The sequence below is a fragment of the Equus quagga genome, chromosome 7, assembly GCF_021613505.1.
Source record: "Equus quagga isolate Etosha38 chromosome 7, UCLA_HA_Equagga_1.0, whole genome shotgun sequence".
Taxonomy (NCBI): Eukaryota; Metazoa; Chordata; class Mammalia; order Perissodactyla; family Equidae; genus Equus; species Equus quagga.
The window spans coordinates 61,507,361-61,523,294 of record NC_060273.1 but is presented as its reverse complement, the minus strand read 5'-3'; the positions used below and the strand labels follow the sequence as shown (position 1 = coordinate 61,523,294).

General features: G+C 42.5%; 1 protein-coding gene across 7 annotated transcripts; it reads left to right on the top strand.

The window, feature by feature from the left end:
- The first annotated feature begins 2,246 nt into the window (after nt 1-2,246).
- PTTG1 (PTTG1 regulator of sister chromatid separation, securin) lies at nt 2,247-9,250 on the top strand. 7 transcript variants are annotated; one of them, XM_046665249.1, is made up of 6 exons: nt 2,247-2,334; nt 2,763-2,864; nt 3,485-3,666; nt 4,968-5,061; nt 8,206-8,364; nt 9,096-9,250. In XM_046665249.1, the coding sequence occupies exons 2-6, from the start codon at nt 2,774-2,776 to the stop codon at nt 9,173-9,175; spliced, it is 606 nt and encodes a 201-aa protein (XP_046521205.1). In that variant the 5' UTR covers nt 2,247-2,334; nt 2,763-2,773; the 3' UTR covers nt 9,176-9,250. The 7 variants fall into 7 exon arrangements, with proteins under 7 accessions (XP_046521205.1, XP_046521201.1, XP_046521202.1 ...); XM_046665245.1 differs by having other exon boundaries at nt 3,482-3,666; XM_046665246.1 differs by having other exon boundaries at nt 2,270-2,334; nt 2,736-2,864; nt 3,482-3,666.
- The last annotated feature ends 6,684 nt before the right edge of the window (nt 9,251-15,934 follow it).

The window sequence follows — 15,934 nt, the reverse complement described above, 5'->3', positions numbered from 1 at the left end:
AGCCCATCATCATATAATCTATTTTTTTTCTTATTAAGAATTTGCAGTGCCTAGAGTTTAAGAACGGTAAATATTAATTTTGATTTTACAGGGAAATAGATGAAGGAACAGAAAATGTCAGAGAATAGACTTAAAGTGCATAGTCCCCGAAGCACCCACACTTTGTTTTTATCTCCCTAAAGAAATTCCTGAAATTTGCTTGGAAGTGTTGAGGCCTATTTAGTTACAACCACCAGGCACAAGCCAGGGAGCACATCTCCCACAGGAAGCATAGAATGTGCTGGACAAGCAGGAATAATCTTTTGTAAAGTTTGGATTCTGAGGACAGTCTAGGGAAGCAGGGATCAGTTCTGGATGGGTTGCTGTTTGTGAATGGGTATTAGGATAAACTAGGATTGATTAGGATTTGGGTGCTATTAAGAGATGAGTGTGGTTTAGCGACTGGGTATCCCTAGTAATGGTTTGGAATAACAAAGTGGGTCTGGGGCATCATTAGTAAGAAAACAGTGGTCACTCAAAGAGGGGGTGGTTATGGCATTTTACAGTTACTGCATGACCTAGAGAGACACGACACTTTCTGTCATAAGGGGAGGACTTACCCTAGGGAGATATAAACCCTGCACCCAAAGACCTTAGGAGATAGAGAATCCCCACTTGGAAGCTGTAGATGTCGTACAAATTTGGTTTCAAAGTGAACATTTGTGTGCTGATAATGTAATATGGAGCTGAGACATATAGAAGGAGATACGGGGGAAATTAAAGCGAGGGTTGGGAGTAAAAGAAAAAGGACAAGGAAGGGGCAATAAAGGCACGCATGATTTTCTGTACTCCTGCTTTTCTTCACCTTCTTGAGTTAGGATCTTTCTTCTTGATGCCTAACACATTATCCAGCTTTTACTCAGCATTCAATAAATATTTGTTGAATGAATTAATGATTTAATCAATTTTGATCCTGAAATGCCAGGGAAGAAGGGTCAATGAACTGGCATATATTAAGAACCATGTCTGTGCCAGGTGTAGTGTTAAACCTTTTGTGAAAGAGTAATGTAGGGTCAACTCCTCTCTCCCAACTTACCTGCAGGTTAAATGTATCTGGTGACCTGTGGGGAGTAGGGTTTGCCTGACACAGATCAGCTTTGGTCTTTTGAATTTATTCCTTTATCTTGCATTTGTTCAATATATTTCCATTTACTGTAGAAATAGGAAAAGTTCGTCAACCTTTTCAAGCATAGTTTCTCTCCATATCTTGAAATTGGAATTCCTTTTCTGTATCTTTATTATTGCTTTAATCTTCTCTTGTTCATCCATCTGCCTTTCCCCACCAGGGCCTTCCAGGTGGTTTTGATGACTACATATATTGTTGAGATGTTAGAAGTTTAAAATAAGTCCCTATTAAATGACAGAATTTTAAAGGAAGCCTGAATTATGTGTTTTGTAGGATCATCATTTTGTTCCTAAGTCAGATTCCTGATGCTACAGAAGAGACAGCATCCTAGCCTGAAATGTTGAGGATAGATAGTCCTGCAATTAGGGAATAATCAGTACATTCTTAATCACAAGCATAACAGAATGACTCCCACATTGCTGTTTGATCTATCTGTACCTACATTTCTTCTTAATTCTGCTCTGCTACTAGTGTTCCTTAGACCTAATGTGGGTTGTCTTCTCCACCTGACTATATATGTATTCTTTCATGTCTCTAATTGAGATACAACTATTATGTACCCATTTTTCCTCAGTTATGACTCAGTTTTCCAGTGACTACAATGCCTTTCCTCCAGTGCTGTTCCTTCTTTTTATTTGACTTGATCCGGTCTATTTATTCTCTGGACGGATGGTTCATTAGTTGAAGACCTTAGGAAAATAGTTCTGTCGCCACCTTGCACTGACTTTTTTGAACCTCGCAAGCTTTTCATTTAAGAACGTCTTGGCCACCCATGTGTTTCAGGAACGAACGCAAAACTCTGTATCTTGATATCATAAGAATCATAATAATTATTTATTTCTTGGAATTGGAGACCATATTCACTCCCTTTCTATCTATGTAGGGAGCAGATTGAAAAAACACCTACAAGTCCGTGATTAAGGTGTCAGCAAGTTTGTTTTTTTTCTTCTCAGGAAACAAGCTACAAAACTTCCCGGGAAAAAGCTTCCGGGGGCGGAGCCCAGAGAGCTTAGTTTCCTCCCATTGGTTCTTCCTGGGAGCCTCCGCCCCACCCCGGTCCCGCCTCTTGGGCGGATGAACCAATAGGGGCGTGAGTTGTGGTTTAAACGCAGATTCTGGTGCGACCGCTGGAGACCGAGTCTTGGGTGGTTTTGGCTGTTGGTCCCAACGTGGGTGAATGGAAAGGTTGCGAGTGGTTGGGCCAGCGGGGTCTGGCGAGGAAGGAGACGGACCGGGGCTGGGGGCTGGGGGCTGGGGACCGGGGGCCGGGAACCGGGAGCCGGGGCTTTGGGGCCTGGGGGCTGGAGGCTAGGGCTACCCCGGGTTGTCTATGACCCCGGACTGCGTCCGCCACCCAGGGCGGTTCGGTTTTGATAAGCCCCAAACCGCCAACTCTTCAGGGGCTTAGAGCCTCTGACGCAGGTTTCGAGAGTTAAGAGCTGGCTTAAGTGCTTGTTGGCTCAAGATCCGGCTTCTCCTTCTTAATTCTTGTTTTTGCGTGGACGTGCCCAGGATAGAAAGTTTGTTCTGAGCTACACCTTAACTTCTGTCGTCTTCCCTAACCCCTCAGGGTCTAATATGTACTTCACATCCCTAGCTTAATCCAGAATGGCTACTCTGATCTTTGTTGATAAGGAAAATGGAGAACCAGGCACCCGTGTGGCTCCTAAGGACGGGATGAAGCTGGGGTCTGGGCCTTGTAAGTATACAGGCTGCAGTCAGATACACAGGTATTGTGAAGCAACTGTGAATGTGGCCTGGAGCTGGGGGAGGCATTTAGTGTCCTTTGTTGGCAAATGGAGTCAGGTTACGGAATACTGTTATTGTAACGGAATACTGTTATTGTTACGTGCTTGTTATGGGTCCCTTTTTCAGGTTCAATGCCTTAATGAGATTATTTAAGAGGGTCATAAACTGAAGTACTATTAGGCATATCATGGCCATGCCACTGTCAAAAATGGGAGTTGAGGGGGCCGGCCCCGTGGCCTGGTGATTAAGTGTGATGCGCTCTGCAGCGGGTTCAGATCCTGTATGCAGACCTATACAACTGGTCAGCCATGCTGTGATGGGGACCCACATCAAAAATAGAGGAGGATTGGCACAGATGTTAGCTCAGGGCTAATCTTCCTCAAGCCAAACAAAAAAGAGAGGAAGATTGGCAACAGATCTTAGCTCAGGGCAACTCTTCCTCAGGGAAAAAAAAATAAAGGTTGTGTTTAGGGATGAGAATTAGGCCAAGTTTATATACACAGTCAGCCTTCAAGGTGCACAGGTGTCTACTGCCTACATAATCTTATGGTAAGACTTTTCCTTCAGCAGTCAAAGCCTTGGATGGGAGATCTCAAGTTTCAACACCACGTGTTGGGAAAACGTTTGATGTTCCCCCAGCCTTACCTAAAGCTGCCAGAAAGGCTTTGGGGACTGTCAACAGAGCTACAGAAAAGTCAGTAAAGACTAATGGACCCCTCAAACAGAAACAGACAAGCTTCTCTGGCAAAAAGGTGAGTGTTAGCTATAAAGACACTATTTAAACACTTCACTTTTGACTCATAAAATGACTATTGGCGTCCTACCTGGCTTTCTTTCCTGTGAGCAAAAGGAAACAGAGGCAAACATAGCAGATGAAAGACTCTCTTTGTGGACTTCCTCTGTACCTCAAAATTAGAAGTCGCAGAAGCAGCTGGTGAATATTGTTGCCTCACCTGCCCTTAGCTAGTATCTTGAAGCAGATTGGTTGGTAGTGTCTACTTACAGATACATGAAGCAGTGCGAGCAAGGGTGCTTACGTTGTAAGTGGTCGCGTTCCTAATGTAATAGCTCAGGTGCTACCATCCTCCTCCCCACGTCCCAGAGCCAGCACCAGCTCGTTGGGTGATAATTTGCTAAAATGTTGGCATTTGTGTGTGTGTGCATGAGTTGTAGGTCAGTGCGTCCCAGACCAAGAGGACTTTGCTGTGAAAGGTGACTTCAGCATAGAGAGTAACACTTTATTTGAATAATTGGTTTAATGTGTATTAGGAAAAAACAACTAGTACTTTACATCAAACCTGTGGCTTACACGTAATACGGCTTAGGACAAGGATGTCTTTTTAAAAAACTGAGTTGACTTAGAGAGAAACGTTAAATACGGGTATTGCAAGGACATGGCAAAAATAAGGAGAATGTGACACAGAACCAAAGTGTGGGAAACCCTGCCATAGGGATTTGCTCTATGTGTAAGGTTAAATCCGGAAAACTCAGGCTTCGTTTTGGCCTGCCGCTGTCGTGGACTGCCTACCTCTCAGTTCCAGACGAGGCAGTGATCCCTGGTGGGCTTCTAAAGTCCTTGACTGTTTTTTTGCTGCCTCTTACTATGTGTATGTATTTGAGGAATACAAACTTGTTTTTAATATTAACCAAGCAAGTAATGAAGATAAATCACACTCCAAAAGCCAAAAATGGCTTCTAGGACTAACTACTATTCTGGGTGCTCATGCCCAGATTCTTCTCTGTTAGGCTGAGTGAGTGAGTTGATTAGCTCTGAATTAACTCCACTCTGCATTCTTGATAGTTTATGCTGACAGGTGCCAGTACTTAAATTTCGGACTTAACTTTTGAACCCTGCTACTAGAATCGCTTGCTGAATTGTATTTGCGTGTAATCATGACAACTGAAGATTATGGTTTCTTAGAAGTCCGCATGAAATTGAAAACAAACTGTAGCAAAGCAGTCACATGTCTTGAGGAAGCTCTATGATCTCTTGTACTAATCAGTTGACAAGGCTTCCACTCTCACTAATCCGTATTTTCTTGGTTTGTTTTAGGTGACTGAGAAGACTGTGAAAGCAAAAAGCTCTGTTCCTGCCCCGGACGACGCCTATCCAGAAATAGAAAAATTCTTCCCCTTCAATCCTCTGGGTAGTATCTTGTGGTGTTGCACAAATGCGTTAGCCTTGAGTTTCAGACATAGGACCCCAACTATAATGAGACTGTCTGAATCTGGGTGTCTTTGAACAAATCTAATTGTTGGTGGAATGATTTGTAAGGTATTATCTTTACGTCAGGAGGGAAATCAGAAGATGTGGAGAGCATTGTTCTGTCCTCAGAAGCTAACCACCTGGGGCAGAGAAGATGCGCTCACTAACAGTGAAGAAGTCTAAAGTGGGCAGTCTTCTGGCAAGCCTTTTAGACAGTGGGCTTTGTGTCAAGTTGAACAATGCCTGAAAAATCCACATAGCCAGTGAAAATGTGTTTTTTTAACTCCTTCAATCAGCTACATGGATCTGAAATGTTTTGTATTATAGAACCTGCTTCTCAAGCTTTAATTTCCTCACATTTGAGGAGAGGCTACTGTATGCCAGGCACTATTAGGCTGTGGATGAAATGATTAAGAAGACAGGCCCTACCCTGAGGGAGCACAGGATTTGGAGGGAGAGTCAAGCACTGAACCAATCATCTCTGTGCTGGAGTGTGAGCCAGGAGAGAAAGAGGGTGGGCTTCTGAGGGGACTGACCCAGCCTGGAAGAGCAGGGAAGCTTTCTCTCAGGAAGTGACCTGAGGTTGAGTCTTGAAGGATATAAGGAGGTAGCTGGGTGAAGGGGAGAGGCAAGGCAAAAGTATTGTACCTACGTGTGTGCAAAGATCCTGAGGCAGAACAAAGGCCTGGAGTGGTTCTGGGAGACCAACTGAAAGGCCAAGTGAAGGATGTTGCTGGTGCCTGGGTGGGGGCAGACCACAAGGGCCCAAAGAGCATTTAGTCATTCTGCTAATGTACATCTAAGTTTTTTCTGGCTGTTGTATATTACAAACAATTCTGCCATTAGTATCGTCGAAGTTATATTGTCGCGAGTTTGTGGGTATATCTGGAGAGTAAACTTTAAAAAGCATTGCTGGGTCTCAAAGTGTGTGTAATTAAGTTTTGATAAAACATGGTGCATCCATTCTAATGATTAACATTCAGGAAAATGAGGTAGGTTTATGCATATTGACCAGGGAAGAGGACTATAATATGCTGTGTTTGAGGAAAGAGATACTGCTAAATTGCCCTCCAAAACAGAAGCATAAATAAGCGAACCCACCTGCAGTGGGTGAGGATGCCTCCCTTCCCCGTGTTCTTTAACTGCAGATGTTTCAAAACTCTAATCTTTACCAGAAAGGCAGCAGGTCTCTCATGTCTTAAATTGGGGGATGTTTGTGGCTGAGCATGTTTGATTATTGGCCATCTATATTTTTTCTTTCTCTTTAACTTCCTGTTTGTATCTTTGTTTTCCTTTGATTATGTGACTTTCTTACAGATTGACTTATTTTTTAAGGGCTCTTTGTGGATAAAGGAAATTAGCCTTGTTATGTTGCCGACTTCTTTCCTCTGGCATCTTTGTCTATGGTTTCCCTTACAATTCAGTGGTTTTAAACTAAGTAGTCACGCAACACTCGATTTCTTTCTGACTTCTGGGTTTGACCAGGCTTGAAAAACAACAGACAATTCTTAGTACTTAGGCTATAGAGAACTTCACATTTCAGAAAATGATGGTTCTCCCTCCATCTTTGCTCTTATCTTTTGAGGAAACACTTAACCTCTTTGAAAAGAGGAAAGACTCAATATTTGAATCTTACTTCTGTTACTGTCAAGAGGAATCAGTTTTAAATTTCTAAGAAGTGAGGCACTCAGATTTTAAGAAGGAATGTTACCTAACAGAGTGGTTCTCAAATTTGTTTTAGGACTTTCTCACACTTAAAAATTAGCAAACACCCCAAAGAAGCTTTGTTTGTGTGTTCTGTTCTATTTCCTGTATTAGAAATTAAAATTGAGAAATTAAAAAAATTAATTGGTTAAAAATAAACCTACTACGTTAATGTTAACAACTTTTGTTTTTTTCATAAAATAACTTTTCCAAAACAAAACTTACTGAGAAGACTGGCATGGTGTTATACTTTTGAAGATTTGCTTAATTTGGCTTAATTTAAGACAGCTGGATTCTCATCTGATTCTGCATTCAATCTGTTGCATCTGTTTTGGTTGAAGTATGAAGAAAATTGGGCCTCGTGGAGATACATGATTAGGAAAGGGAGAAGTATTTTAGTAGTCTTTTCAGATAAGTCTGGATAGTTTTCTTTGATACGGCACTAAAACTCAACAATGTTTTCCGACCCATAGTTGCAATCTGGAATCTGAAACCATGTCAATGAACACTTTATCCTCTGACAAAATCTATTGGTCTATTTTGCACTTCCAATGTATCTTTTATCCTTGCATTTATCTCGCATTGGTCATTTAGAAGTATTGGTTCACTGAGAAATGTAGATCATCCAAATGTTGAAATGTTTCATTATGTGACATCAAAAGCACGTTCATTAACATCACTGATCTCTTCAGAAAAGTCTAAGTATTAGGAAGCTGTCAAGCTAATGATTGCAGATAAGTTTTCCAAAGCTCTGGTTTTTTTCCTTGAAATTGTGAATTTTGTCATTGGCAACAAATACTGTTTTCCTTGAAGTGATAGACTTCTTTCATTCCTCTGAGAAAATGTGTGACAAATACCCAAGTCTGAGTAACCATGGTTTGTCTTTCCGTTGTTCTTTCGACTATGTGGTGTTCTGGGAAAAAGGCCTCTAGTTTCGCTTGAAAATCAAATCATTGTGCAAATCTTTTTCTTTGAGATCACCGTGGTATTTCAGTTTGCAACAGATGTGCTTTATGGCATACTTCTCATTTTATCGTACAGAATACTAAAAAGACATGTTCTCAAAGGTTGAGAGCTAATAAAATTAATACTACATATGGTAAAGTGATATGTGAAACTGGCATTTTTTACTGCAAGCGAATGACAGGAATAGAGTGACTACTAAATATAGTTTATTACCACTGCCTTGATTCGTTCTATGACACAGCAGTTTTATCCACCATTGCTTTTGTACCATCATTGCATCAACCCAGTGGGAAAGAGGATTAATGTTATGAAAAATAGTTTGACCTCATGGACCCACTGAAAGGGTCTCAGACCTCCAGAGGCCACTGACCACCCTGAAAACTGTTGCCTTGACAAAATGCTTTCTCGGTGACAGATTTTGAGAGTTTCGACCTGCCTGAAGAGCACCAGATTGCACACCTGCCCTTGAATGGAGTGCCTCTCATGATCCTCGAGGAGGAACGGGAACTTGAAAAGCTGTTACACCTGGGCCCCCCTTCCCCTCTGAAGATGCCTTCTCCACTGTGGGAGTCCAGTAAGTGAACAAGTGCCCTTCTCGAAGGGCTGCAAACAATTTGTGTCATAACACTTTCATTAGCCTGCGCACAGAGTTGTGTGGAAGGTTAGCCTGCAAGTAATTTCTATCCCTCACATTCAGGGATAAGGTTCCAGAACTGGTACTGCTTTTTAGTCCCAAATGCCCGGGTAGAATTAGGGCATTTTGGAATCTGGACAGTCTTAGATACAGCAAAACAAGATTGAATTTAGCATATAGCTTCTTAGATTATAAATCGAAGTAGAATAAACTTGCTTAGAATGAGAGTTCCAAGTTATGTCCAAAGCTAATATAGGATCAAGACAGCTGTGTAATAACACAGCATGACAAAACCTTCTTACTGCAGAAGGTTTGAGGACTTGGTTCCTGCTGGTGGTCAAAAGTATGTTTTCTATTTATTCTGATGGGATAACTTATGCTATTTTATAAATTACATTAGTGACATTGTTGGCTCTTACTTGGGTCTCTAAGAACAGTAGAGTTTCAGGTACTTCTAAGATTTATTTCCTAATTAATGAAGGTTAATTCTGGGACCACAGCCATGTCTCCAAGTGAGCGAGCGAGTGTGTATATGTGTAGGCAGGGCAGGGTAGGGATTCATTAGACAAAGGGAAAAACAATTTATGATTAAAAGTGATAACTAATGCCTGTTGAGATGGGCCGTTACTCAAGGATTTGCACATATTGAATAAGAAATTCCTGTTTTCTAGATCCGTTGCAGTCTCCCTCAAGCATTCTGTCAGCCCTGGATGTTGAATTGCCACCCGTTTGCTATGACTTCAACATTTAAATTTCTTAGCACTTTATAGTTTGTGTGTATGTATGAATAGTTTGTATTAATAAAGCAATTCTTTGTTTAACAGACTCTTAATATTGTGGTTGGTATTCTTTGGAATCTGCTTAAAACAGTGTGAAAATTAGTGGAAGTGTTTAACAGACAAGAGTCTAGAATCTGACAATGGAAGTTTGTCTGATTTGAAAAACTTATCTTAAAACCCTTTTGTTTGTTAACAGCTTACTTTAGAAGCTACCACTGTTTTCCCTGAAACATATACCCCTCAATGTGTACTTTATTGCCTTTTTGTGGCCATTAACTAGTGCCAGTTATTAGATCTCTTAATTGGAGGAGCCACTTCCAGCTCATTAAGTATCTATTGCTAGGCATTCTTTATTGCTGGTTCTGTTTAGTTTCTAATGACTTGAATGCTCAGTGTTCAGTAATCAGAATTTGAAAGCCTCTAAATCTTCTGAGAACTCGACCTCCCTGGGATCTTTAATTAGGTTCTTTGAAGATCACACCAGTTAGTTTACTGATAGGAAGATCCGCTCTTCACCTGTAAGAAACTCTATTTAGTTGCTCACCCTGTGTTGGACATTAAGTGTTTGATAAGCATTGCATTTCATGTTCATGACCCTGTTTTTCAGATGAGGACAGTGAGGTTCGGAAGTTCATTAATAGGCCAAAGACATGAAGAATTAGAAAATGATAAAGCTGGTATTTTGATTCCAAATCTGAGATTGGAATCAAAATATCGGAGATTGCAAATGGTTGCTGTGGATTTTCTTTTTTGGGGGAGGGGAGTGGATATTTAAAATTCCAGAGTTTCACATATTTTTGGTTTTGGAGCTTCTCTAGGAAAAGCGGATGTGGCAATAGGAGGCCCTGGTTTCCAGCACTTGGTGGACTGGCGATGGGGTGCTGGCTGCCTTTTAGGTGGACTGTGGGTTTTCTGTCCTCAGAACCTGCCTGAGGTGGCCTGAAGGGAGAGCTGGCGTGTCCTTTTACTCTGTCTCTTCTCTGACCCAGCCTACTTAACTCACTTTACTTGCCGGGGCCATGTAGTCAATTGAATTTGATCCTTGCTCAATGCTAACCTATGTAGGAAGCCTTTTCCCGAAACATCTGTAGCATTTATAGTCAAGTTAGAGTGCAAATCCTTTCTTTTCCATCACTATTAGAGGAAGCTGCCAGATACTAGGCATAAAGTACCAGGAGCACATACAGACACTGGTCCTGACTTTGAAATTTTTGCCCTCTGAATGTGACTGAATCGGTCTGAATTTGTGGAATTAGTAGAAAGGCTTCTGAAAGAATAAGATGACAAAAGCGCTTTTCTTTAAGGGAGACTATTAGATCCAGCATCCTTGGGGATAATAGAACTACTTTGAAAAGCCAAACATAATAGTGAATGGCTTTTGTACTCTACATAAATTTAGAAACTTTGGAAAGTGGCTTCTTGTGGTGGAGGGAACAAAGGGCTGGGAGCAAGGCGACTAGTCAGTCCTTCACCAGTGAGTTACTGTCCTCCGTCAGACCTGAGTGCCGAGTGATCTCTTTGTCTGCTGTTAATCTGGATGCAAAGTGCTTAATGCTTGTTGAGACTCTCAGAACTTTAAACAGATGCTTCTCCATTAATAGAATTTTCTTCCGTTTTCTGGGATTGTTGCTGTTTGCGTACAAGTTACTAAGTATAATGTATTTGGCTTCATTACTTGAAAAAGCTTATGAGAAGCCCCATTTGGAGTTCTAGTCTGTCCAAACTCTGGGATTAAAGTTTCTTTCAGGTCAGGCAGTTGCCTGCGCTGGACCTTCAGGGGGATCTTGTCCGTAAGGTTCACCCACCCCTAGCTTGCTCCTCTCACGGCATTTTTCAGGCTTCAAATTCCAGTTACCCTTCAACAGGAACACAAAGCCTTTTTAATATATTGATGTTAATATTCTCTATCAGGCCAATACTATGCAATAGGACCAACTCACAAAAGGGTCAGTACTACGTAGAAATTCCTAGGTTGACTTTGTTCTTTCCGTTAGTTTAATCATAAGTCCTTTACTGAGGCCCCACCGTGCTGGGTACCAAGCATAGGATGGTTAAGTAATACTTCCCCCCATCCTCAGGAGCCTGTGCTCCAGGGTGCGAGGCAGGCAGGAAACACCCTCACAATAGGGGATAAAGGCATGCAGGGGCGGAAGGACCAGGGCTGTGGAGTGTTCCCCAGCCCAGCGTAGGGAAGGGCAGGGACAGCTTCCTGAGGAGGAACGTGTGGATGGAGACTTGGTGGAAGAGAAGTGTTCTGGGCAGAGGGAACAGCTTTTGCAAATTCAAGGAGGCAGGAGAACGCAGCTTGTTAAATGAAAACTGCCTTTCTTTTTCTGCTTGAGGTTTGGGCAAGGAGCTTGGTTGGCAACAGAGGAGTCTGGAGAGTTAAGCAGGGGCCAGATGGCTTGTAAACTATGTCAGGGGGTTTACAGTCTGTCCTAGGTTTGGAGTTTGTCCTGTGGGTGTCATGGAAAGGTTTTAAGGAGAGAAGTGACAGGGTCAGGTTTGTGCTTCAGAAACTCACTCAAGAGGCAGGGAGTGGTTACCAGAGGGGAGAAGGGGCGGGAGGAGGGTGAAAGGGGTAATTAGGCATGTGTGTGTGGTGGTGGGTAGTAATTAGTCTTTGGGTGGTGAACATGGTGTAATCCACACAGAAACTGAAATATATAACAATGTACACCTGAAATTTATATAATGTTATAAACCAATGTTACTGCAATAAAACATACATTAGAAATTTTTTTTAGTTAAAAAAAATGGGGAAAAAAAGAGGCAAGGAGACCAATTTGGAGTCTGTGGCAGATGATGATGAAATGACCTTGAGGAGGTGACAGTGGAGAAAAGAATAAGGCTGGAGGAATCTAGGGTTTGGAATTGGCAGGGTGGCAAATGGTGGGGAGGAAGGCACAGGAAAGAGTCAAGGATGTACCGAAAAACCCCTCACGTGTGAGTGTCCCCGTGTGTTTACAAGGATGTTTGCTGTCACATAGTTTGTAATGGGAAAATGTGATACAGATATACAGTAGAATAAAATGCATTCTTTAAAAGGACAAGGTTGGGGCTGGCCCTGTGGCCGAGTGGTTAAGTTTGTGTGCTTTGCTTCGGTGGCCCAGGGTTTCACTGGTTCAGATCCTGGGCGCGGACATGACACTGCTCATCAGGCCATGCTGAGGCAGCGTCCCACATGCCACAACTAGAAGGACCCACAACTAAAATATACAACTATGTACTGGGGGGATTTGAGGAAAAAAAGCAAAAAATAAAAAAAAATAAAAGGACAAGGTAGATCTACATGTGTGGACATGGAAAGATAACCACGGAACTTTTCCGGTGTAAACATGGGCTATAGAACAGTGTCCAGGATCACTTTTATTTAAATACATATATACATATATGCAACAGAAAAGCATGGTAGTGGGGAGTACAGCCTCCAGAATCAGATCCTGGATCAGCAACTTAGGTGCTCTGTGACCTTGGGCACATTGGTTAACCTCTCTGAACTTCCATTTTTTTCATCTGTGAAACCCAAAATAAAATTTATCTTGAAAGGTGGTCAGGAGGGCTATATGAGCTAATGCATGAACACTCAAAACAGGCTTGGCCTGTTACTATTACAGTTAGGTTGATTTGTGAGTACAAAAATATCTGTAAAGCTATACCTTTTGTCTATTACCAGGGTTATCTTGTGTGAACATATGGGAGATTAGCATAGTTTAAATTTATCAGAATTTGCATATTAATAGGATTATACCATTTAAAGAGAGAAGACACCCTTCCCTCTGGAACCTTGAGAACCCAGAGGCTGGAAAGATGGCCTTCCTCTTGCTGATTTCCCACAGTCCTCATTGTGGGGGTGGGGGTGTCAGGTTGAAGCCTTACCTTGATAACTGCTTCTAAGGTCTGGGCTGGCTGCACATCCCGTTTGTGACTTGGGTTGGAGCTGGTACGGCTGATTCTGAAACAGCCTCCAAGGAGGCTAGGGGTAGGAGGTGGTACTTTGGTATTAGTGCCCTTTGGGAACTGAAGTTCATTCCTGGAGAAAATCGCCCAATGCAGCCATTTGGCATCCCTGAGGATTCAGGATCAACCACCTTGGTGAGTGGCATGCAACGCTGTCTGACAGTTTTACACTAATATCCATTCTCCCACTTTGAGTCAACTGTTTTCATACCATCTCTGCTCTAAACTTCTGCCCCCTACCCCTGCCTCTCAGGTGCTGTACCTCCTCCCTAGTAGAGGATGTAGGAGCCAACCGTCAGGAGTGCCCTCAACTTGCTGCCATTGATTCTACAAGCTTCCTGCATGTTGCAGCAGAGGTCTCCCTCCTGCCATCATGGGCCAATCCCTCCATGTGCTCTGGGTCACCTCCCCTCTTCCGTTCTCTCCTTCCTCTCTCTCTCTCTCTTTTTGCAGCCTCTCTAGTCTCCACTCCATCATCACTAAAAGTCCTTCCTTGTCTCGGCATCTTTCTTAAATGTCAGATCTTAGGGGCTCAGTCTCGGCCTCTTTTCTCACTTCTACACACTCTCCTCGTGCGATCTTATCTACCTCTGTGGTTAGAACCCCACCTCTGTGCTGCCTTTGTCTCTCTGGCCCACATTTGTATCTAACCCAGGTCTCTTCTCTCAGCTCCAAGACCCCTGTCTCTAGTTGCTTACTTGAGATCTCAAATCTAACACATCTAAACTGGATCTCTTGATTCTCCCCTCCCAAATCTGCCCTTTGCTAGCCTTCTCTACCTCAATAAATGGCATTTACTCCTGTCACAAACCTGGGAGCTATCCTTGTCACCTCTGTCTCTTCCCACATCCATCCTAAACAAGCCTGAGGATCTGCTTCTAACTTATCTTTCTGGTTTGTTCACTTCTTTCCACCCCTCAGATGTAAGCCATTATCTCTCACCATGACCAAAGCCCTCAACTGCTCATTCTGCAGCTGCTCATGTCCCTTCCAGTCCATTCTCCACCACTGACCAGTGTGACATTTTAAAATGCACATGCAATTGTCAGTCCCCTGCTTGCAGCCTTCTAGTAGATTCTCATTGTGCCTTGGTAACGTCTGCACTCGTCACCCTGGCCCTCAAGGCCCTGCCTGGCGCTTCAGTGTCACTCTGTTTCATGCTCCCTCTCCCCAGAAGCCAACTGCCCCGCCTTTTCTTTCTTGAGTCCACCATTCATGCCCGTGGCGCGGCACCCTGAGGGAGGCTGTTGCCTCCTGATTTCATGGCTTCGCCTCCTGAACGGCATTTCAGATTCCTCTGCCATTGCTGAGTCCACCTAAGGCATCAGTTGGTTCTCTTCGACCTCACCTCAAGTTGAGGAACTCAGGTTGATGTCTCACCTGGTCGTCGTCAGCTTCCTCACCCGACACGTCGGAGCAGACACCTCATCCTGCCAATTCCACCTCTTAAATATCTCAGAAAGGCCTGACTCTTCCGGTGCTACCATCATTCTGACCTGCGATGTTCCAACAGCTTCTTATTCCTGCTTTAACAGTATCTCCCCAAAGCCATTCTCCAGGTGCAGGGCTTTCCCCTCCAACAAATGTGACACTGTCGTTCTATTTGAGACATTGCAGTTTTCAACTCTAGAAGTTTGATTTTGGTCTTTTTTATATCTCCATGTCTCTACTCAACTTTTTGAGCATATGGAATGAGTTATAATCTGTGTTTTGCTAACTCTGACATCTATGTCAATTCTGGGTTGGTTTCAATTGACTGGTTTTTTCCCTCATTACAGGTCATGTTTTTCTATTGCTTTGTATGTCTGACAGTTTTTAATTGGATGCCAGACAGGTATTTTACCTTTTGCTCATGCTGGGTATTTTTACATTTCTAGAAACGTTCTTAAACTTTGTTCTGGGATATGGTTAAATTACTTGGAAACAATCTGATTCATTTGAGTCTTGCTTTTAAGGTTTGTTAGGCGGGACCAGAGCAGCATTTGGCCTTGGGCTGAATTCCCCCTTCTCCTGAGGAAAGACTTTTTTCCTTACAGTTTTGTTGAGATATAATTGACATACAGCGCTAGATACGTTTAAGGTGTACAGCATAATGGTTTGACTTACATATATTATGAACTTTTTTTTTTTAACGTATCTTCCTTTTATCTTTACAACAATCAAATGAATCCCTGTCTTACAGATGAGGACACTGAGGCTTCCAAAGTTTAAGTGACACAGCTGGTAGGTTGTTGGAGCCTAGACTCAAGCCTGTGTCTGTCTGGCCTCAATACCTAAGCTCTCTTATTTTTTTCCAGATTTATTGAGATATAATTGTTGTATAACATTGTGTGAGTTTAAGGTGTACAATGTGTTGATTTGACCCATTTCTATGTTGCAGAACGATGACCCCCCCCATAGTATTAGCTGACACCCCATCATGTCACGTAATTACTGCTTCTTTTCTGTGATGAGAACATTTAAGATCTACTCTCTTAACAACTTTCAAGTATATAATACAGTATTCTTAACTGTAGGCATCATCCTGTACATGGGATCCCCAGAAATTATTCATCTTATAAGTAGAAGTTTGTACCCTTTGACCATTACCTCCCCATTTTCGTCACCCCCCAAGACCCTGGTAACCCCCATTCTACTGTTTGTTTCTATGAGTTTGGCTTTTTTAGATTCCACATATAAACGGTACCATATAGTGTTTGTCCTTCTCTTGCCTGACTTATCCTACTTAACATAATGCTTTCAATGTCCACCCATATGGCAGGATTTCCTTC

What these genes read in the sequence shown, in the direction of transcription:
- PTTG1 (XM_046665245.1), top strand. Translation starts at nt 2,774, where the DNA reads ATGGCTACTCTGATCTTTGTTGATAAGGAAAATGGAGAACCAGGCACC. An exon ending in CAAGCTTCTCTGGCAAAAAG is followed by an intron (nt 3,667 to 4,967) that starts GTGAGTGTTAGC and finishes GGTTTGTTTTAG; the next exon opens with GTGACTGAGAAGACTGTGAA. An exon ending in CTTCCCCTTCAATCCTCTGG is followed by an intron (nt 5,062 to 8,205) that starts GTAGTATCTTGT and finishes TCTCGGTGACAG; the next exon opens with ATTTTGAGAGTTTCGACCTG.